This window comes from Ailuropoda melanoleuca, chromosome 10, assembly GCF_002007445.2.
Source record: "Ailuropoda melanoleuca isolate Jingjing chromosome 10, ASM200744v2, whole genome shotgun sequence".
NCBI classification, from domain to species: Eukaryota; Metazoa; Chordata; class Mammalia; order Carnivora; family Ursidae; genus Ailuropoda; species Ailuropoda melanoleuca.
This window is the reverse complement of record NC_048227.1, coordinates 27,239,628-27,262,562: the sequence shown is the minus strand read 5'-3', so window position 1 is coordinate 27,262,562 and position 22,935 is coordinate 27,239,628. Positions and strand designations below refer to the sequence as shown.

Sequence of the window (22,935 nt, the reverse complement as noted above, 5' to 3'; positions counted from 1 at the left end):
CTGAAGGGCCGCAACTCATGCCTTCATCTGCACCATCATGTACAGTCGCTGTGATACGAGGACAGCACACAGGTTAGCCCACCTCTCAGTTCTCTTCTTGTGTTGGTGGGCAGATTGCTGTTTGCGTGTGTGTATGTAGGTAACTAAGTAGGTGAGTGTGTGTGTGTGTGTGTGTGTGTGTGTGTGAGTCCCATTCCTGAATCCACACAGTGGCAGAAAAACCAAGCTCTTGAGCCAGGATCAGGTGACCTCAAAAGAGCAGCACGTGCTTTCTATTCTGGGAAAAATTGGAGGTAAATAATATTCCACAGTTTTCCTGTTTCCTTGTCAATTATCCTTTGATTCGGAGAGCCTGCCTTGGGCATTTACATGAAAACATTTCAGAGTCTTTATGCCATATACATCTTCCCATCTTAAAGGAATTAGGAAAGAGCTTTTACCTGTCAGCACCTCTGCTTGGAGCTGCACACTGAAATTCTGATGTGGTGGAATATAGAATTTCTGATTGCCCCCAAAATAAGAAAAATAGTATCTTCTCTGGGAACCATAGAGGATAAGAAGTCTAGAAGTTCGGGTGTAGAGCGAGCATAGTTCTACAGGTTAGCAATCAGTTGTCTCAAAGCAACAAATCAAGTATTGTTTTAACCTCTTTACCTTGCTGGTGATGAAGCAGTTAAGTGGATGATTTTGCTTTTGAAGTGCCTGTTTTTTGTGTCATACTTCCTTTTATGCCACTGTGTACTTTATATCCATCACTTTTTAACCAAACGAGGTGTTTAAAACGCGTATATGTATAATATCCTTCTGTACGTCTGCCACAGACTAATGTCATCCCTGCCGATCTGTATCAGGCCCCCTGGCTTGACATCACGTTGTCATACCACGAGAAGCATACTTTAAATTCATTCCAACTTTTGACAAAAAAGAGAAGGCAATGTGTGTGAAGGTATGATCAGTTTAAAGAAACGTGCCCCATTTTTAGCAGTCTGTTTCCATGGTAACAGAAGCAGCAGCCAACCACAGAGTTATCAAAGTGCCTGTAAATTTCCAAGGCTGAGTGTTGAAAACATTGTTTTCCTGACCTCATGCTGCAGATTAATTCAGGAAACCTATAGTGTGTGAGCCCAGACCGTTAGCATTCTCGTTTTGACTTCATTTTTGTTTTAATTCCTAATAGAGGGTAAATTGTGCCTTTAGACTGTGACCTCCTTGCCAGCAAATTTAGAATTACAAAGTTTGTACCACTGCCTCTTCCTACGTCCCCCAGCCCGGTGGACTTCGTAAGGATACAGTAGGCTTTCTGACATTGGAAAGAAAGGCAGTATGTCCTATGTGGTCTAAGCTCTAACTTTTTCAAACACTAATTTGCACAGTTTTTTTAGTTAACTTGATTGTTGTCTCCCTTTCTTAGGTGGAAAATAATCTAAAAATTCCCAATCATAAAATGCGGTTTGCTCTTCGTCCCATCCGAGGTGTGGGTTTGTGTGCACACTGTGTGGCTCTGCTTCCGAGCCAGAAAGGAAGTGCGAGTAATGGAAGCTTGCTTCATCAGCGTAGATAGCATGGCTCTTACAAGACAAACCACCATTTCATTTGGGGCCTCTTGGTGTTCTAGTTTGTAGAATCACTTAAAGAAGAACCTTATTTTATAATTGGCAGGTTAGACCCCTGAAAATATAACCAGAGGTCTGTGATCTTTGGTTGCTAGTCTCTATCATGTGTGAGAGTACTTAAGTGCTTTTTCTGTTCTTTAATGCATCATGAATTTTACATTAATTGTAAGTGGAGATGAAAACAAATTAGTGTCTGCCAGTTTTTCATAGTTGTCTTTACTCTTTTGCCCTTCACCTTCCCTTATTAATCTTCTTATACCCTTTAAAGCCACATAATTAGACTTCATCTTCTGTTTTACCACCGACATTAATTCAAAAATACCCTAAGCCTCAAATTCACTAAGTGACATCACCGGCAGACTTGGTTCTGCCAGTGATAAGCACTTGCCCATAGAAAACGCTCCCATTAAATTTGAGATCGTACTCTGCTTCCTTAGAAAATATAACTGTGTTGTATACTCTAAGTATACCACGCAAAATTAAGTAAAACATGTTTGTTAAAACTTCTATATTATGAGCATTGTAGAAGGTGCTAGAATATAGGGATGTCATCTAGAAGGGGAAATAGAGCCAAAACAACCCCAACAAAACCTAAAATTCAGCGTGACAGGGAATATAAAATGTGGCTGTTGCTATAGTTATCACACCATTGAAAGGTGACATCGCCATTAGTGGTTCACAGAATTGTGGTGGAGGGCTAGCGAGGGGTGGGGAAGAAATGAGAAATTTGATTATTGAGTGACTAGTTTCTTAAAGTCTGTTGTTCTGCTAACTTGTTTCTTTTAATTGAGGTAAAATTGCCATAACCCAAAATTAGCCATTTTAAAGTGAACAACTCAGCCATTTAGTATATTCGCCATGCTGCTCAAGCACACCCCTAGTTCCAAAATATTTTCATCACCCCAAAGAAATCCCTGTGTCCATTAAGCAGTTATTCCCATGCCCCCTGCCTCCATCCCCAGTTCCTGCTTGCCACTATTCAGAACTCTGTCCCTGCATTTACTAATTCTGGATCTTTCATAGACATGGAACCATCTACTGTTTGGCCTTTGTGTCTGATATCTTCCACGGAGGATAACGTTGTCCAGGTTCATCCGTGTTGTGGCAGGTGTCAATGCCGCATTCCTTTTTATGGCTGAATAACATTACATCGTGTGGACAGGTCACAGCATTTCCATTCATTTGTTGCAGACACTTGGACTGTTCCCAGCTCCTGGTGATTGGGAATAGTACTGCCCTGCACACGTGTGCGCGTGTGTGTGTGTCCCTGTTTCCCATTCTTTTCAGGCCACCTAGAACTGGAATTGCCAGGCTGCCACTCTGCTTCACTGAAACTTTGTATAATGAGCTTTAGGAAGAACTGCCAAATGTTCTAATTTTGTATCTTGTGCTCTTTTCTCTGATCTAAATGATAAAGTTCAGAACCAGTGAGTGACTTCCCAGTTTCCTGACTGACTTCTGTCCCCCAAGCTGTTGCCATTATTAATTGGAGCATTTCGGTAACAAATAACTTTGTTTCTCTTTCCAACTTGTTCTACAGTCTGCAGTGAGTATTTCCAACCTCTGTCACTGGCCTCAAACTGACTTTTCCTTCATTCCTCTCACTTTGAGCAAGTCGCCTTTCTTCCTCCTTCTTTGAGAAAATAACAGCTGTCATTGGGAAATCCCTGGACATCCCAGACCAAATCTAGATACCTAGCTTTACCCAGTTGTCTTTATCCTCCTCTCGTCATAGAGAAGTGTCTCTTCACAGAAGCTGTCTTTGTGTGCTGGAATCCTCTTCCCTTCAGGGGACCTGCTGCCTGTTCCTCTCCTGTGCGTTCTCATTCATAGTCATTCATTCCCGTCCTTCCCTTCCCCTCCGCGCTCCTATAAACTGGCTCGGGTGTGTTCCAGCTTGAAATTCCACACATCTCAAGCTTTTCACTTTCTCTCCTACCCTTCAGGGCAACATCTTGAAAACATTGCTTCCAGTCACTTCATTCACACTGTTGCCCCTCCTTTACTCTGTAACCTCGGGTGGTCTGACTTCCATCCATCACTCCAGGCAGTGGCTCCTCTAGCGCTAAGACCTCAGTTGGTCATGATGCCCTTCTAAAAACACTTCTACACACACTCTCCAGGTTCCTCTTCCTTCATAGACCACTTCCTCTGACCTCCTTTGCTGGATCTTCATCCCCTAGCTGACCCATACGTGGGCTTGTCATTGTTAACTTTCCTAGGAGCTGAGTCCTGGGCTGCTTTTGCCTTCTCTTTCCATGTTCTCTACCTCGGCGAACTCTCATGGCTTCAAATGCCACTTAAGTGACGACTTTCAAATTTCAGTCTCCTGCCGAGACCTACCTTCTGAAATCTGGACCCCCAGAGCCAACTGTCACTTTGACATCTCTACTTCCAGTTCACACACACCCAAGATTGAGTTCCCAAATGGCCAACTTGTGCTCTTCACCTCGGTAAATGGTCTGCCCAGGGGCTTAAGCCAGAAACCCAGGCGTCATCTTCTTTGTCTCTTTCTCCTCAAAACACAACATCCAGTCTCTTACCACGTACTGTTGATTTTATTCTAAATATATCTTAAATCTGTCTGTTACATCTTTCAGCTGTGTTGGAGGGGGAAAAAATGAGATGTCTTGTGCTTAAGGTTTCTACCCAGGAACATCAGAAAAATTCTACCAAGTTTATGAATAAATAGGAGGTTTACAAGGGAAAGCTTAAGAGGGGCTTCTGACAACCACCATAAATGTCTCCCCATTCAATCAGAAACCTGCCCCATCACCCTCACTAATGCTTTTGACATCTTTTGGTCCTTCACTGCTTATTAGTTACATCAAATTTCACCATTATTTTGGCACACTATTTGCCATTAGTCTTGGGTGAGTGGAAGTGATCTTTGTTTCTGAATTTAAAGTTACCTTAAAACATGATGATGTACATTGCGGGCAAGGGATGAATAGAAGGGCACTTCCTTACCTCCTAAGTGGGAATATAGATTGCTGAAACCGTTTGGATTGCAGCGTGCCCCATCAGAATTTTAAATGCATGTTCCATTATCATACATTTTATGTATATAATCATCATCATCATGGGAAGGATACCAAAAAATGAATGCGGATAATCACTGCAGCATTGTTGATAATAGCAAAAAGTCTGGAAACTTATATGTATATGATGATACATCCATATGTTAGATACCGCCGTTCATACAGCCAGTAAGAAGAATGAGCTAGATATCGTGGGGTTTTTTCCAAACAAATCACCAAACTACAGGAATAATATGATCCTACCCCATGTATCTCCTCTGCGTATTTTATATTTAATATTGCTGGAATATTCACAAAGCACCCTCTGGGGCCATAAAATTTCACAGTGGTTACCTTTGTGGAGAAGGACGAGAGGTGTGGAGCGGGATGGACTGATTTCACTTTTCTTTTTAATGCCTTCTTTGTATGTGTGTGTTGTTTCCATTTCAACAAATAAATAGGGGGGGCGCCTGGGTGGCACAGCGGTTGGGCGTCTGCCTTCGACTCAGGGCGTGATCCCAGCGTTATGGGATCGAGCCCCACATCAGGCTCCTCTGCTATTGAGCCTGCTTCTTCCTCTCCCACTCCCCCTGCTTGTGTTCCCTCTCTCGCTGGCTGTCTCTGTCTCTGTCAAATAAATAAATAAAATCTTTAAAAAAAACAAAAAAACAAATAAATAGAAAGAATTCTCATAAAACATGGATTCTTAATAGAGGTATTTGCGGAATAGGGGTATGTTTCTGAGACCCAGGCCCAGAAGGGAGCCCCTCAGCATGTAGCTGCTTTCCCTCTGACCGCAGAAACTACCAAAGAGCTAGAAGCATGCGAATGTGGGTGGGGTTGAATTTTTGTAGTCCTGCTGGTAGTGGGAGAGGACTGCAAGTGTGGGGGCCTGGGGGGGGTGGGGAGGCGTATGTGGGAAATCTGTACTTCCCTTTCAGTTTTGCTGTAAACTAACACTGCTGTAAGAAATAATAGTACTCTTTAAAAACATCCTTACGGTTATATATTTGGGAAAAAAACCCAGTGGTTACCTTTACCAAGTATCTGAAGTAACATTTGGTTGTCGTAATTAATCACCACCACCACCACCTTTTTAAACATTTATTTTTAAGGAAAAAGAAAAGTTCATCGGTCTTTTGCTCTCTGAATATAAATTTTTTCAAGACTTCAAATTTTTGGCATTACCTCATGAAGCAAATGCAGGTATTAATTTTACCGCTAAACTGCTGCTTTAATAACCCACTGCATCCCGGATTGAATGGGGCCCTCAGACGCCCTCCCGTCTCTGTTCAAAAGATAATGTGATGATAACAGTGTCTTGTATTTATAGGATCGGGCCCCTAATTTAATGCAGTTTAAACAGTACATAATCAATTTTTGCCAAGTCCAGGCCCGTTATTCTCTTTACTCAAACATCTGTTTGAAAAAATTAAATTTAAAAACAGAAACCAGGGCCTGTTTTTTGCCTAGTACTCCCTTCAGAGTCAATACAGAGTCAATTCCAGAGGATTCTTTGCTGTTGCCCCTGGTTTCCCCAGCCTTCACTTGATTGCTCAGGATCATGGGTTTTTTCACCCCTCATGATTCTGCAGTTTATTCTGCCCAATGTCCTACAATTCAGTAACATACATTGAGTCCTCTAACTTGCAGACAGCTGCTCATCTCCCCTCCCCTTCTTAACCTACCCTCCTTCATACCCCATAACTGAAACTAGCTATTTATAAAGAATTTCCAAGACTGTGGCTGACTGCCACACCGCTTCCCAGAACGGGTCATTTCTGCCTTGTTTTTATAGTATGCAGTCCTCAGATGTCCCCTTGCAAACCTTTTGCACCAAAACCGTGCTTTGCTTTGGCTTGTTCAACTCATGCTAAACTGCCATATGTTATTAAAATGCCGCATAATGTGGGGTTTTTTTCCCTTAAGAGTGAAAAAGCACTTTAATTATGTCACATTATAGAAACATTTCACATTCTACACATAGAAACAAAGGAGAAAGGACGTATCACCTTGGTTCAAAAAGCAGCTGAAAATCTCGAAGTGGGGTGTAAGTATTATGTGAAAGACATTATTGCATTTTAAGGTTTTTTTTTTTTCTATAGGAAACTAATCCTGAAATTTTGTTCTAAAGGCAGTGTAATCCGTTTAAGAAGTAGGGGAAAGGAACTAGAAGAAAATACTCTTTACTGTATAAACCGTCTGTGGTACTGAATAAGAGGGACATTTCCTCTTTAACATTAGAGAATAAGCTACCTTTCATTCTTCGGAGTGGTGGTTAAAAATCTAATTTTTACATTTCTTACCTAAAAAAAGAGCAAGTTGCAAACACTTCTGCTGACGCAATATTGTTTTTATCTGTTGTAACAAAGAATAACATGAAACAGAATTTTCAAAATTGTATGTATTTTTTTTCTCTTTGTTGAAATGTAAGAGGAAACTATGAATGTTAGCCTTAGAAAGTATCAAGACATATCCACCTTGGAAAAATTCAATAATTGATGAAATTTTTTTTCTCTAAAAGAAATGGATATAAAGTAGTCTGTATCCACATTCTCACACGTGTTCTGTAATTTCAAAAGATGCTGGTTTGCACGTGAAGAAATTCGTCTCACTACTTTATGGTCATACCTTATATGGAGCATATAGGGATAGTCTTTCTTCTAGCAATTAAGGGTTTAAACTCAACGATTTTAAACTTATGGACTTACTGGGACCATGTGTTGGATTATTTAATTTCTACATTTTTTAAAGATAAAGACATTCTTTGAAAATGTGCACATAGGAGCAGTTGTAACATGAATTCAGTTTACTCTGTTACTAGTATGTCCTTTGTTTTCTGAAAGGATGTAGCCACTCACTGACTGTTTTGAACCATTTTTTTCTCCCTCAGAATTCTCTAGATTTACACGTTTTCTTATCCTGCACGTGGTATTTGCAAAATGGCCATGGAGAAGCCTCAATTTTAGTCAATTTCCTAATAGGATGGAGGCCATGGTGTCAGCCCAGTAGCTCAGTGGATCAACTCACCTCAGCCCCAGGGAGAATGCTCTCAGGTTCAGTTTTCAGACACAAGGCCATTGCCTGGGACACTGACTTCTCGGGCAGCTGTGCGACCACCTGCTGCCACCTCAGGAAAGCACGGCTGCACCAGCGTCTGGTCTTGGCGTTTGTGGCCACAGAAACGCAATCTTATCGACACGTGCGGAGTGTGTCAGGTTTTCCAGAGACCAGCCGGCATAACAGTTTCCTCCTTTGTCTTAAGAACGACAACTGTGCAGCAGGCCCCGCGGTGGTCAGCGGTCTGGGCCTTCCCTGTCTCCACGGGACGTGAGTGTGGAGCCTGCTGGGGCAGGGGGTGGGGGAGTGGAAGAATGGTCTCCAGGCACGATTCATAAAGTCATAAAGGCCCCTGAGAACCTCGAGAAAGCATCTTGATCCCACAACGGCTCTCTGATCATTGAGAGTCAGGTCATCTGTCTTCTGAGCCCCGCGCCCCTTCACCATCCTGGCGAAGCACTGCCACGTTCTCCCAGCTCCAGCTGTTGGAGGACAGTCACGCTGTCTGCCTCAGCCTACCTTGTCTTCCCTGGCCTGGCCATTCTGCCTTCGAGGCGCAGATGTTGCTGGTCACTTCTACATGAACTTGTGTACTGATTGGATGAGTGGGAAGTACTGAGAGGAAGTTTGTATTTCCCAGAATTGTGAGCCGGCACCTATTTGTACTTGTTACAACCAGTAGTTATTCTCAGGGGAGTGTCGATGAAGTTGTGAGTGGCTGGTTATACTCAATATGGGCAAATACGGTAATTGTGTTTTAACACTGACCCAAAGTGGCAGTGTACCCGAGTCTCTCCAGGGCATTGTGCCTGGTACTCAGTATAATGTGTCCAGCACCGCCCACCTGGTGCTAGAGGTGAAGACTAAATCAAGCTGGGTAATCAGTCTTAACAGCGCGACTGGTTATTTATGCCTCTGCCTCCTCATCCATTCATGTTCTTGCTGATGTCTTTGCTTTAAAGCAAACCCTCCATTCACAGCTGCTGCTCCTGCTGCTCTTGGCCATGCATCTCAGACGTGCACCTCGCAGTCACTTACAGACACCTAATTCAGGGGCTCTTAGTGAGCGAACATGCCTGCAGAAGGCTGCCTGCCACGCCTGCTTTGAGCAACGCTGTAGTGTGATGATACTGCTTCTTGGGAGAATTCTGTAGGCAATGAGGAGAGAATTGATGGGGAAGATTATTCTCCTACCTTCAAGCAGTGTGACATAAGGAAGGTTGTTTTGCCACGTAGAAAACCGGATGGAAAACACCAGTGGTCCTTGTTTGGTGTTTGTTTTATTTTCACAGTGGATGACATGCATTCACTTTGTGTGTTACCCTCGTGGTGGCACATACCTTTGTATGTCAGCCATGAGAACATGATTTCTAGTCCAAGATCTTCTAGCTGACGGGGCTGCTATCACAGTGCATGAGTGCAGCTGACCAGGGTATGGTCAGGAGATGCTTCAAGGCTAACGAGCTCTTGTCATCACTGTGGGTTTGCAAATGAAGTTGTTGCCAACGTATCCGTCATTCCAAGGTGCCATTCGCCCTAAAATATGTATTGTGTTTCATACATTTGTCTCACAAGTATGGTGCTTCGTGTGTTTCTGTGTTTTAAACCAAAGAAGGGGGCTGTTGATGTTTTCATTACCCTTTCTATTTTACACCTTTCTTTGAGGACTCCCTTGTGAGAAAGGAAGGCTACTCCTGCTAGAGATGCGTCAGCAGACATGGAGCACCGTGTTCCAGAAGTGTCAAGCCTTTGAACTGGACCTTGTTCTGACCCTTTTCTCCTCTCAGTATTCCTCTTCTTGGGATTCTGCCTCTTGAATATGACCATCTCAAACTCAGACAAGCATTAGCTTTCGCATTCATAGAAGAATGTTAGAGTGTGCAGGCATTTGGGTGCTAGCCTATTCACGGGTCATTTCTTTGGGTTATTTTTGTTCCTAGTAGAGTACCGTGATGGGAACATATTATCCTCAGTAAACTGTAAGTTATCCCAGAAAAGATCTTTGTGCTAGAGCGTAATTGGTTCAAAGTATCACAAACCATTTTAATGTGAGGAGCATGTGCACATATTTTTTTGACCCGTTAAATTTTTCTTTTGCTTTGTGTAATCGAATCTTAGGTCAGTTGCTTCGGTTCTAAATGGGATGTCAGTGATGCTTTGTGATCCTGTGGCCCCCAAAAGAAGCAAAACAATTTTTTTCAGTGTTTAATAAAGGATGACATTCATATCTAGCAATGAATAAAAAAAGTGTTTAAAAGCTATTTTACAGTCCAGACTATTTTGGAAGAATATCTAGGCTTGTGCTCACACAAGTGCAAGCAAAAAGCAAGGATATAAGGGCATGGGCCCTGCATCTTTAGATCTCTTGGGTTTATTGCAAGTAGGAGCCATCATGTACATTGCATTTGAGCCTGGGTGCAAGACCGGTCTGAGCTAGCCTCTTGTTCCAGCCATCACCCCCTTGCTATGAATGTTCATTCTCTCTCTTCAAGAAATGCATAAAGGAAGAAATTTTTATTTTTATATATATTTTTAGCATTTTGACAACTTCACTCAGACCCTTAATGAGCCTAACCTTGGTTTTCATCCACAGATGAAACCATAAAAATAAAAACAGAAACTTAAAATTTAATGTAAGGTAAACCAAGGAAAGTATTTTTCAGTTACTTCATGTATTCCTCTTTTGTGAAATTGGCTCATTTTTCCAGATAAAAAAATAGACGCTAGGAAAGTAAGCTGCTTGAGAAATCAAGGGGGAAAATTATTTTTATTAAATTTGACAAAGTGGATTTTTACATTTTGTGATGTGTTCTTCATTCTCTACAAGTTCTAATGATTTATTTATCCTTTCTTCATTAAAATTATAAGATATCAATTAATTTTGGCTTTTTGAGAACTTGTAGAATGAGACATGGTGTTATGTTTGTGCAAAGATTATTAAACTTTAAGTTCTTAATGTAGAAATTTCCCTTTGGGTTATTAGTAATGTGTCACAGGTCTAATTTTTATTATAAGTTTGGCCTTCATTAAAGCTATTTAAAACTTGTTCCAGATGTTGCAAGTCTCTCCAAATAAGTCAATCTTAAAATAAATTTTTGTTATTAACTTCCTTTAAAAAAAAACTGATTAATGGCCAGGAATCTCACACTTCTGTTTCTACCAATTAGACTTTCTCATTAGGAAGTCTTAATGTATAGGCCAACCATTTTGGTTTATTGGCCGAGGACTTTGTGATTGTATTTAAACAACACTTAGCTCTATTCATTTAATTAAGAATATTAACTAAACAAAAAATATGCTAAAAGAACTTAAAAGTTCACCAAACAGGTAGAAACTACACATTGATTTTCTTTCTGTAAGTCGGATGGTGCCAGGTGGTATCTTTATGCAGTCAGGAATAGAAGGTGTTTGATAAAGCTTAGTCGTGTCTCCTCTGGGACTTGGTGAGTCAGATCCCGCCGTTGCGTACACACTCCAATGGTGACTCTTTCCTATTCACAGTGCTCCAGCTGAGGCTGCAGCAGAGGAGGACACGAGAGCAACTGGTGGACCAGGGCATCATGCCACGTAAGACTAAAGCGTCACTGTCACCTCCAGTGTGATGTAACAGAATGCACATGTCTGAGGAGAGCCTGGATCACACTCTGCTTTGAGCTGTGTCCATTGGTCAATATACAATGACCAAATGAGTTGATAAGGAAAACCAGGCATCAACATTGCCGACCTGAGAGAATCATCTCAAATACATTGTTGAAAACCAGATGCAGCTTAAAAGATGGACTTGAATTCTGTATTACCTAAAGAAAACTGTGAAACTAGGTTAAGTTCAGGTCTTCCTTCACACATAAACATTTGTTTTAGTTTTGAAATAATTAAAGTCATCTCTATGTAATAGGTCCAGTGTTATTAGACTTGCAAAAGTAGCATGATAAAATTAATTCAAAAACCTTGTTCTACTTTATTTAATTCAAAATAATTATCTTTGATACAATATAGTGTGTGGTCTGTTATGAAGTGCATCTCAGTTATAGGACTAAAAAGCATTCTATTTATAATTAATAAACCCTTTCTTGCCCAAGTACACATAATTTCCAAGTATCTTGAGGCCTCCTTCCTTCGCTTTTTAGAGTTGATTAATTTTAGAATATTTGCCCATTGTCTTCTTACCTTTACTCACTAAGTTTGGAGGTGATTTTATATTTTAGAGGGGAAGACTGATTGCTTTGGTGTTAAGATTATTTATATGGATGTTTATCCAAAAATTGATTTCTCCAAGAAGTAACGTATTTGGCTTTAAAAGACTAAAGAGAAATTACAAAATGTACTTATGCTTCCCAGTCTTCTGAATCATTGATATTACCTTTTTTTGGTTCATAGAGTAATTTTTCTCTGCAGTAGATATTTTTCCCATTAAAACTTTTTTTTCTGGACTACTAGTAATTATCTAAATATTTTAAATCTAGTATTATGATAGGCGCAAAAGCCGGTTTGATGATGTGCCAGATTTCTCTACCACTACATTCCTGACGATGAACCAGTCAGATAGTATCAAATTAGGATGTTTAAGACACCACCACTAAGCCAGCTGTAGTCTACTGTTGGGAGCTAGTCCCCAGTCAAACCTGTTTGGGCTGGGCTCCTGGGAATCTTTGCAGTGCTTCAAGTACCAGAGCTGAAAATAATTCTACCAAGAGCCGATAGGCCAAGTTTCGGAGCTGACAGCCCAAGTAAGCATAGCCCAAATCCCGTCCACATTATCTGACTGCCCGGAGTTCTAAGTGGACATACACATGAAACATTTTGCAAAGATAATTGATAAAAATACTGTAGTAAGTGATGTTTTAGCAAAACACTGCTTATTCTCACTCTGGGATTCTGGAATATTTAAAGTACTAATAGTTAATATATTAAAGAAGCACTGTCTTTAGACTGAGCTGTATTATGGTACGATAGAAAGAGCAGGAAACTTTCTAATTCACAATTCTAGATTTAAATTCTACCGTGACCACAGTCTAGCTGTATGACTTCAAGAATTCATTTAACCACCTTGAGCCTTTTATCTGTACTGGGGCTCATACCTACCTTGCAAGTTTGTTGTGATAATCAACAGCAATGTAAATGGACCACAGTGATGGACCACAGTGCATAGGGCTATGAGCACATGGGGTCGAGGTCAACGGTAACTCAGCTCTGCTAGAAATAAAGTACAGAGTGCCCTCATGTTCAAGATTAGATCACTCCCAGGTTAAATGTCCTGAGGACCTTTGGGCTTTTTCCAGCATCTTATAGGGCCACAAAGAGCAAAGACCTGTCAAGGAATCACCACACAGTTCCCTTGTTGATGGTTAATTTGGCCCAACTATTGGCTGCAACCGTCTGACCTGGCATTTGCATTGTCATTACATATACAACTCTGTTTTAAATGTTCACTTGTTTTATTTGTGAAGACATCATTTTAATTCTGAAACATTTAAGGTTTCAAATTTCTCACATCTCCTAAAGAACTGGTAATATGGAACTATAGATGCAAACTAATAAGATTAAGAGGGAACATTGACATAATGTACCCTAACATTTGACTGAAGTATTAACGCCTCTCTCTCTACTCCCGAAATGATTCCTGTTCTTCTCACAGCTTTGAAGAGCCCAGCTGCATTCCATGAGCAGATAAAAAGCTTGGAACGAGCCAGAGTAAGAAATTTCAGTTTCCGATGTTCTACTTCTCTGCTTCTCTCTTATTTTAAAGTACCTGAGGGCAAGTAGCAATCTTACTCCTAAATATTGTCAATAAAGAAAATGCAGTGTATTTTCAGGACACATGGCATGTAGAGTCATATATTCTGGGGTAGTTTTATCTAGGAAGTTTGTAGAAAATGCATGACTTTGAAATTTTGTTCTTTTAAAATTTGTCACTAGTTTTGTACATAAAGGACAAATCACACTTCGCTTTGTTGGTTTCAGGGCATACCAACAGTTTTTAGAATAATAATAGAATAGTTCTGCCATTTGTAACCCCTGCAGTGATGTCCTGACTTCCCCATCTTTAGGTAGTTTCTTTACTGGGTCCGTGGTAGCTGTACATTTGACCAAGGGCAGGAGAATTTGCTGACTGAAAGAATGTTGCTAAATTCAAGTCGGCTTTACTCTTTGAGAAGTCTCCATTCTATCTGCACATCAGTTTCATGTTTATTACTCTTCTTTAAAAGAACCATTATGTACATTCATTCTTTTTTCTTTAGAGAAAACTTCTATCATGCAGTATGAAAATAAACATGTTCCCAAAATTCTGTAGGAATTTTCCCAGAATACAATAATGCTCCCTTAGAATCTTATATAAAACCCATTTGAAAGCCTTATTGTTCAAATTGAGAACTGTTCTAAATAAGAAAATTTGATCAAGGATATGAATTCAGCGACACACATACATTAGGATTTTAAAGAAATTTGTAATTTAGGTGGATTTTTATGTGACCTGAAGTGTAGATGTTTAGATATTTAAATGATCAAAATCCTATGTCTGTTCAAATTATGAGCTTTTGCGTTTTCCAAGTTTTAAAATAAAAGCCTGTAGAGTGTTTACTCTATGCCAGCATGCACTTCAAATCCCTGTACAGTTCTGAAGGCAGCAATTTAAATTATGTATTGGATAATAGCTTTTCAGAGTACTAATTTCTACTCTTCACTTCGCAAAATCATAACCAAAGAGTATACAATTTATTTAAACGGAGTACCTTGAGAGAAGAATGTAAAACCACAGTAAGTCATAAACAATTTATGTAAGACTTTCTCCCTCTTTCTCTCTTTCTTTTTAAAGACTGAAAACTTTTTGAAGCATAAGATTCGGAGCCGACCAGATCGTTCTGAACTTGTCAGGATGCACATTTTAGAAGGTAAAATTTTTATTTCTCCTTACTTTGCTGTGTTTTCTCAAGAAAATAAGTGAGAATTCCACCATTGCTGTTTATTCCCACTTTAATAACTTTTTACGCCACAGGCTGACATCCTTCAAATCGGATAGCAACATGAAGACCCAAAGCTAAAATGTTACATTAGATACACGGGAAAGGTTTGCTTCTCCAAATAACCAGTTGATGGACTGACTCTTCCCCCACCAGCTGGTGCCATAGATGTCTCTACCGTGTGTTCTGGTAAACATTTTTTGGTCCAGAGGATTTCTTCATCATTGAGCAACACATGCCCATTAAGTCATGAAGGGTACAGTGGCCACGAGTCTAACCCTAGATTTTCAGCTGCCTGGGCCCTGTTATGTCTACCTGGTGCAGTGCCCACACTTAAAAGTCTTCAGTTTGTTGTTACTTACCCAAAACAATGCCACTTGATCTGACCATTAACATAAATACCCTCCAGTCAGCCCCCTAGGTTTTCTCGATGGTCTAGCCTCATCACTTGTGAAGTGATGGTAGGGACAGTTCTGTTACATCTCTGGGGAAACATGTGGCTCATGCTAGGATGTTTTTCTAAGACAGAACATTCTTAAAAGCTGATTTCCCCACCATAAGTTCCCAAGTTATATGTTCTTTTGTTGTTTTGCTTCTCTGACTGATTTATTGAGCAAGACCAGGAGCTTGACCCTGTGATAGTCTTGAGTGTGTTTAACACTGAGATGACACAGAAAAACATCTGAAAATTTCTCAAAGATTGAGAGGTTGTTCTCAAGTAGAAGGAATATTATATTCTTCAGGCCTAATGATAGAGTTCATTTTAGAATTAGGTTGGTATTACAAAGTATTAGATTGTTGCTCAACATAAGAAATAATATCCTAAAGGTCAGACATGTCCAGAAATCTTCTGGAAGCAGTATGGTTGCCCTCATTTGAGGTGGTCGTTCATTGGCCAGTGAGCTGGACACCAGAGACCCAACAAGTGAGCCAGATGGATGCCAGCCTCCATGAAGCTTACATTCTAGTAGCACAGACAGATAATAAACAGGCAAAACAAATGAATTACAGATAGTGAAAAGTGCTCAGTAGGCAAGAAACAGGCTGCTGTGTTGGGACTAGGCACAGGCTGACACCACAGTAAGGATGTTGTAAAGAAATTCCAAGGATCAGGTTGGTATCGATAGCCCGAAGTAGGGTCTCTTCTACTCCAAAGAATCTAAGATATTGGGACTGTCTTCATATCTGGGATGGGAGGTGAGAGGCCTGTGTCTTTCACTACTTTCGGTTGTGTTCTCAGAAGTCCATTGGACTAAAAGCATTTCCAGAACTGCAGTGGTAGGGTAGGAACAGCTCCCTGCTGTCAGGGATAAATGAATCTTCAAGAGGCAAATGTACTGGTAAGTAACTGGACAAAATGGTTCCTTCTGCGCTTGAAAAGATCTTGACCTATAAAGGACATTTTTGAAGGAAAAGTGCTGTTTCAACTTGCCTTCTAACTGTAACAGGCTTTATTAATATCATTAAAACCAAGGCAAATACATTGAACTATCAAAAGGAATCATATTTGCTTTTTAAAAAAAAAAGATAACCCAACATTTAAAAACCTAACTGTGTATATGAATGAACCATAAGTGATGTTTTTTAGGACATCTGTTCTCAAGCTGGGATTTTTAAAGTAAGAAGAATATATCATTTGTAATATAAAAAATAACTTCAAACCACCCCCCAATTTATTTTAATTATCCCAATTTTGATCGAATTTGTTGTTTGGCAGGCAAAAGTCTAAATTATTTTTCTGAACTTCGGCTAAAATCCAGCCCCAGCGCCATGGAGATGAGGAGATGAGAAGACCAAGAACAGAAACTTAACAAAATGCCAGTCTCTCATTATTTGCTTTTGGGATGTATTCATTCCAGACATATTCCTGATGTCACTTAGATGTGTTGGTGGGAGAGAGGAGAAAGGCAGAAGACTCTCCTACCTGGCTCTTAACAAAGCATTTAGACGTCGACCTGAGAGTGGTCTGTACAGTCGTCATCTTGCACAAGCCACAGCTGTCATACATCATCTGTAATTTCCATCTGAGGTGGAAAAACAACATAAAGACAGTTGATGAGCAATCTGAGCTGAAAAATCATAGATTTTACCATTTTTCCTAAATATTTTCCTAAATATTTCCAATAGGCAATTGTTAATTGCCCTAATTTGACAGCGGTTTGTTTTTTAATAACTCGCCTTTATCAAGTCACTGCAGAGCATTTAACTTAGGTTCCAAGAAATAATTTTATTTTTGAAGTTTATCATTTTCCTATAACACTTAGTTCAATTATGTATAGACATCAGATGGGAACTGATAGGAACTGTTCTGTGAACAATCAGGGTTGACGTTCGGTAAGCATATAACTCAGCTGGTTGAAAGAAAAGTGTTCAGATGTGCTGGAGAGTGGTTTATGGGCTGCGGGCTTTCGGTGAGCTTTGGGCTTCAGTCGGAATATTTTATCTCCCCCAAAAAACACATCAGTGATCCTGAGATTACTTATGGGGAATTTCATTAGAAGACCTTCTTCTACTATATAATTTAAGAGGCAAGCAACGGTCAACTCGGAATTTTGGGTTACACCCAAATACGCCTCACCATTTTTTTTTTTATCAATTATAAACATTATTGAGAAACAGTGTAATAAAATGTTAAATGAGAGGTACCAGAAATGCAAGCCATTGACAGAATGACCCGAATGAATGAGTTAACGATATTTACATTGGTTTCACATTTGTTGTACAACTTCATGCATTTGCAAGTAGATGAGTTGAGGCTTCTTTATGACCATTAGTTACCCTGTAATTGAATGTCCCAAGGTTATATATTCCGAAATAAACCCACATTCTTAATTATGATGCTGACTCTGAGACACACAGGGAGCAATCTAAGAATATGATCTGTAGTTCTTCCCATTGACTCCTGCAGAGAAGCTTATAACCTAAGTAAGATCCAGTGCCCCCATTCCTAGGAACTGACTTTCCAGTGCAGCCAAACCTAAAACTGTATATTTCTTGAGCCATGACCCACGTCTCTCTTGTTCATCCTCCCTATCTCCAATACCTAATAAATGTCAATGTAACCCTCCTACCATAAATGAACAATAGCAGTACCCCAGTTTTTGGCTTCAGTTCATGTTAAATTGAGTCTGAGTGCATTGTATAGACAATATAAAGTATCCAGGACTAAAAATACATAAATGTATACTAGAGCATTCTTAAACGGTCATTTTCTCTTTCCATAAATACATTGAGAACACATAAATAAAAATATGTTGAAGCCAATTGAAATTAAATTAAATTCAGTTGGCCTGAAATAACGTTATGGAATAGAGTAATTCAAGTAATGGTTAAAACCGTGTTTCTTCTTTTAGAGACATTTGCAGAGCCGTCCCTGCAGGCCACTCAGATGAAGTTGAAAAGAGCTCGACTAGCTGATGACCTGAATGAAAAGATTGCTCAAAGACCTGGTCCTATGGAGCTGGTAGAGAAAAACATCCTTCCTGTCGACTCCAGTGTTAAGGAAGCAATTATAGGCAAGACGCTAAAAATTTACTGTTTTCCGGGAGAACGAGGAACTTGGAAGTTGAAAACAAATTTAATCTAAAAAACCAGCACCAGTCATGAGTGTTGTTTTCTGGGTGAAGTAGAAATTGATTAACACTTGCACCAATTCCCATTATTATTGCTATTTCTTTATGTGTGCTAAGACTAGCATCTCTCACCAGTTAACACAGAGATTCCTCTTGTCACGTCTGAGGTTGATGTCTTTAGGTTCCGATTTCATTATGACATTTTCAAGATAACTTTACTGCATTAGACTATTTAATTTCTCTTGTGTTGTTTAAAATTTTTACAGATTTTCCATTATTTAATTCTGTTTACTTCTAGGAAAGATAAATCGCTTGCTTGTTCAGTGTTAGTTCAGCAAAGTAAACAGCACGAGTGTACAGATGTATTTATTAAGAATGGTAATATCTGTCCATTCTATGCTGAGCTTCTCATACTTAGCCACTAATGTTTCCAACCCCCCCCCCCACACACACACACACCTTTTCCTGGCATAAGTTTTAGTAGAAAAAAGAATTCTGGAGTAATACCACTTACACAGCAAGCAATTTTGAAAAGTTAACATCCTACTGTAAAAACTATTATAGTTTCCATTACTCTGGGGACTTCATATTTTGCATTGTATGAGCTTAAGTCTTAGGCAATTTGTGATCCAAAGTAGTACATTCAGTGATGATTCCATTCAGTCCTAAATAAGTGGAGCCCCAAAAGGTAAAGGGTCAGTATAACTGGGCTGCTCCAAGAAGTAGGACTCATCAACAGATACCAAGTCATGGCCCCATTTTCTCCCATACCTCTTAATGTTTTTTAACAGTTGTACCCAAATCAGGGTCCACACAAGGTCCACACCTTGTTATTGGCTGATGTCTCTCTTAAGTCTTACTCTCCTGCACGGGTCTTCTTCCTCCTCTCCTTTCTTGCTGTGTATCTGTTGGTGAGCAGGCCTCGTTGTGCTCTCTAGCCTGTCCCCATACTGGATTGTACCGAATGCATTAGCACTCCCAGTGTCACTAAAAATGTCTCGTCTTCTGACTTCTGAAACTGGGACTGGATCCAAAGGCTTGATCTGATTCAGGTCTGACTTTTTCCCCAAGTGTTCATCCTGGGTAGTGGTGTAGTCTTCCTCTGGGAAGTACATTATGTTCAATTTCTTTTTGTTTAACCAGCTTCTTGTGTTTTTGTAATAAACAATGTTTCTCCTTCTTTATCATTTTAAGCTTGGTATTCCAAGGCCAAGATAAGCTGAAAGTTGTTTCTTTCTCTAGGCGTTGGGAAGGAGGACTATCCTCAGACTCAGGGCGATTTCTCATTTGACGAAGACAGCAGTGATGCTTTGTCTCCAGACCAGCCGGCCAGCCAGGAGTCACAGGGGTCAGCCGCGTCCCCAAGTGAGCCAAAAGTTAGCGACTCTCCATCTCCTGTGACTACAAGCACTCCAGCCCAGGTATCACCTTTCTTGTTTCTCCCCCTAAACAGAGACAGTGCCTTGTTTTTTTTTATATATCGAGGTAATTACGGTTTTTCTTCTTCCAGAAGAAAAGTCTAAAAGTGTGGGAAAATATAGATTTTTTTCACCTATGATACAAACACTGTTAACATTTTTCAGTAGATTCTTACATTTTATTTCTGTTGTATATCCACATTTTTCTTTTACAAATGGTTGTGTAATTTGCTTTTTAAAAATTTTCTCATAACATTTGTTGAGAATATAATTCACATTCTATAAAATATGTCCTCCCCCCCTTTTTTTCTGCCATCTTAACCATTTTAAAATGTGCAGCTCAGTAGTATTAAGTACACTCACAATGTTGTGTAACAGTTCTCCAGAGCTTTTTTGTCTTGCAAAACTGAAACTGTACCCATTAAACAGCAGCCCCCAATCTCTTCCTCCGGACCCTGGCAATCACAATGAATTCCACTTCCGTTTCTAAGAATTTGACTACTGTAGGGTGGGGGGATGGGTGAACTAGGTGATGGGGATTAAAGAGTACACTTACCATGATGTGCACTGAGTCAGGTATAGAATTGCTGAGTCACTGTATTGTACCCCTGAAACTAATAGAACATTGCATGTTAACTGTACTGGAATTTAAATCAATACATATATACATACGTACATATGAATTTGACTACTTTAGATATCTCATATAAATGGAATCATACAATATTTGCCTCTCTGTGACTGGCTTACGTCACTTAACATGAAGTCTTCAGGGTTTGTTCATGTTGTAGGTTGTGACAGGATCTCCTTCATTTTTAAGGCTGAATAATATCCCATTATTTGGATATACCACATTTTGTTTATCCTTTCGTTGGTGGACATTGGGTTGCTTCCATGTCTTCGCTATTGTGAATAATGGCGCTAGGTTACATGGGTTTGGAAATAGCTCTGCGAGACCCTGCTTTCAATTCTTTGGGGCATATACCCGGAAGTGGCATTGATGGACCATATAGTAATTCCATTTTTAATTTATTAAGGAACCTCCAGACTATTCTCCGCTGTGACTGTACCATTTCACACTCCCACCAACAGCATGCAAGGGTTTCAATTTCACCACATCCTCACCAACGCTTACTAATTTATGTCCTTTTGATAGTAGCCATTCTAGTGGTATGAGGTGATACCTCATTGTGGTTTTGATTTGCCTTTCTCTAATGATTACTGCTGTTAAGCATCTTTTCATGTGCTTGTTGGCCATTTGTATATCCTCTTTGGAGATATGTCTGTTTGAGTCTTTTGCCCATCTTAATTGAGATTATTTGTTTCTCTGCTGTTACATTGTAGGAGTTTTTTGTATATTCTGGATATTAACCCCTTTTCAGATACATGGTGAGCAAACGTTTTCTCCCATTCTTTGTTGCCTTTTTCCTCTACTGATAGTGTCCTTTGAGGCACAGAAGTTTTTAAGTTTGATATAGTGCCATTTGTCTGTTTTGGGGCTTATTACCTGTGCTTTAGGTATCCTACTAAGAAATTATGACCAAATCCAGTGTCGTGAAGCTTTTTCTCTGTTTTCTTCTAGGACTTTTATAGTCTTGAGTCTTACATTTAGGTCTTTAATCCATTTTAATTTTTGTATATGGTGTAACGTAAGGATCCATCTTCGTTCTTTTGCATGTGGATATCCAATTTTCCCCATATCATTTATTGAAAAGACTGTCCTTTCCCCCTAGGCACTTGTGTTGAAGATCATTTGACCATATATGTAATAATTTAAGGACTCTGCATTCTTTTGCGTTGACTTATATGTTTGTCTTTATGGCAGGACCACAATGTTTTGATTACTGTCACCTTATAGTAAATGTTGAAATCCGGAAGTGTGAGACCTCCAACCTTGTTCTTTTTCAAGACTGTTTTTGGCTACTTGGGGGTGCCTTGAGAGTCCATATGAATATTAGGATGGATTTTTCTATTTCTGTAAAAACTGGCACTGGGAAAATTCACCTGTCCAATTCAGTGGTTAGATAGAGCGGTGCAACTATCACCACTACCTGATTCCAGAACATTTTCATCATCCCAAAAAAGCAGCCCATACCCATGAGCAGTCAATCCCCAGTATCCCCACCACCAGCCCTAGGTCACCACCAGTCTACTTTCTGTATCTGGAGTTGCCTATTCTGAACATTTTCTTTAAATGGAATCATACAATATGTGATCTTTAGTGACTGGCTTCTTTATTTAGTATGTTTCTAAGGTTCATCCATGTTATAGCCTGTATTAGTACCTCATTCTTTGTTAGGGCTGAATAATAGTCCATTGATAGACCCTATTTTGTGTATCTGTTCATCACTTAATGGACATTTGGTTTGGGCATGTGGCTATTACGTAGTCACATGTTCTACTCCTGAGCTACACCCCTGGACAGGTGGCTGTTACGAATAGTGGTGCTTCGAATGTGTGTGGACAAGTTTTTATGTGGACGTGTGTTTTCAGTTCTCTTGGGCATTTAGCTAGGAGTGGAACTGATGGGTCATGCAGGAACTCTTACGTCTAAATCACTTTTATATCTTAATCATAATCCTAATAGTGTTCCTTGTCAATAAATATACATTAATCTCATTTTTAATAGCAGGTAGCTAAGTTCATCTTTCAACCAAGTCCGTATTATGGATTGTCTGGACCTGTCTCTATTTTTCACTCTTACAAACACAGTAAGGGCCCCTGTTTTATTCTCACATATTAGTTGCACACATTGTTTCTATACATACATTGCCGGGCACTTTGTCTGATTATTTCTTTGGATAATTACCAGGTTTTGAAAAGGATTTGGACCTTTTGTTAGTTAAAAGGTAGGCACTTGAACTGCCTTCTGAAAAGATAATATGAGTTTCCACAGTCACTATGTCTTTCCCACAAGCAGGTAATATCATTACTTTAAACCTTGCACACTGTTTGGAAATTTGAAAGTTTTAACTGGCTCCTTGATTTTGGTTAGATTGAATCCCTTTGTTCAACAAATATTTATTGAGCACCTATTATGTGTCAGATGGGGCTGGGAACTGAAAATCTAGGGCATGCAAAGGAATCTAACAAATATTTTTTGATAATTGCATTCGAAATTCTCATTTCTTATTTTTCACTGGGTGTTCCTCTTTCTTTTGGTTATATAAGAACTCTTACGCTACTTTTTCATTTCCTTATAATGTTTTTGCCTTACTGAAATTTTAATACTATTTAGTTATCTTAACGTCAGAGCTATTGAACTACTTAATGGAATTGGTTAAGTTCGTAGA

At 39.6% G+C, this 22,935-nt stretch overlaps 1 protein-coding gene across 7 annotated transcripts in view; it reads left to right on the top strand.

Annotated features, from left to right (window-relative positions):
* Positions 1–22,935, top strand: part of MRTFB (myocardin related transcription factor B) — a 179,906-nt gene that overhangs the window by 108,294 nt on the left and 48,677 nt on the right. For 6 of the 7 annotated variants that reach the window (XM_019798392.2, XM_019798389.2, XM_019798391.2 and 3 more), the window contains 5 exons: positions 11,195–11,260; positions 13,329–13,384; positions 14,508–14,583; positions 18,006–18,167; positions 19,467–19,645. In XM_019798392.2, the coding sequence (XP_019653951.1) occupies positions 11,195–11,260; positions 13,329–13,384; positions 14,508–14,583; positions 18,006–18,167; positions 19,467–19,645 (539 nt within the window). Of the gene's footprint in view, positions 1–8,002; positions 8,011–11,194; positions 11,261–13,328; positions 13,385–14,507; positions 14,584–18,005; positions 18,168–19,466; positions 19,646–22,935 lie in introns of those variants that run through there. The other variant, XM_034670351.1, reaches the window with a different exon arrangement.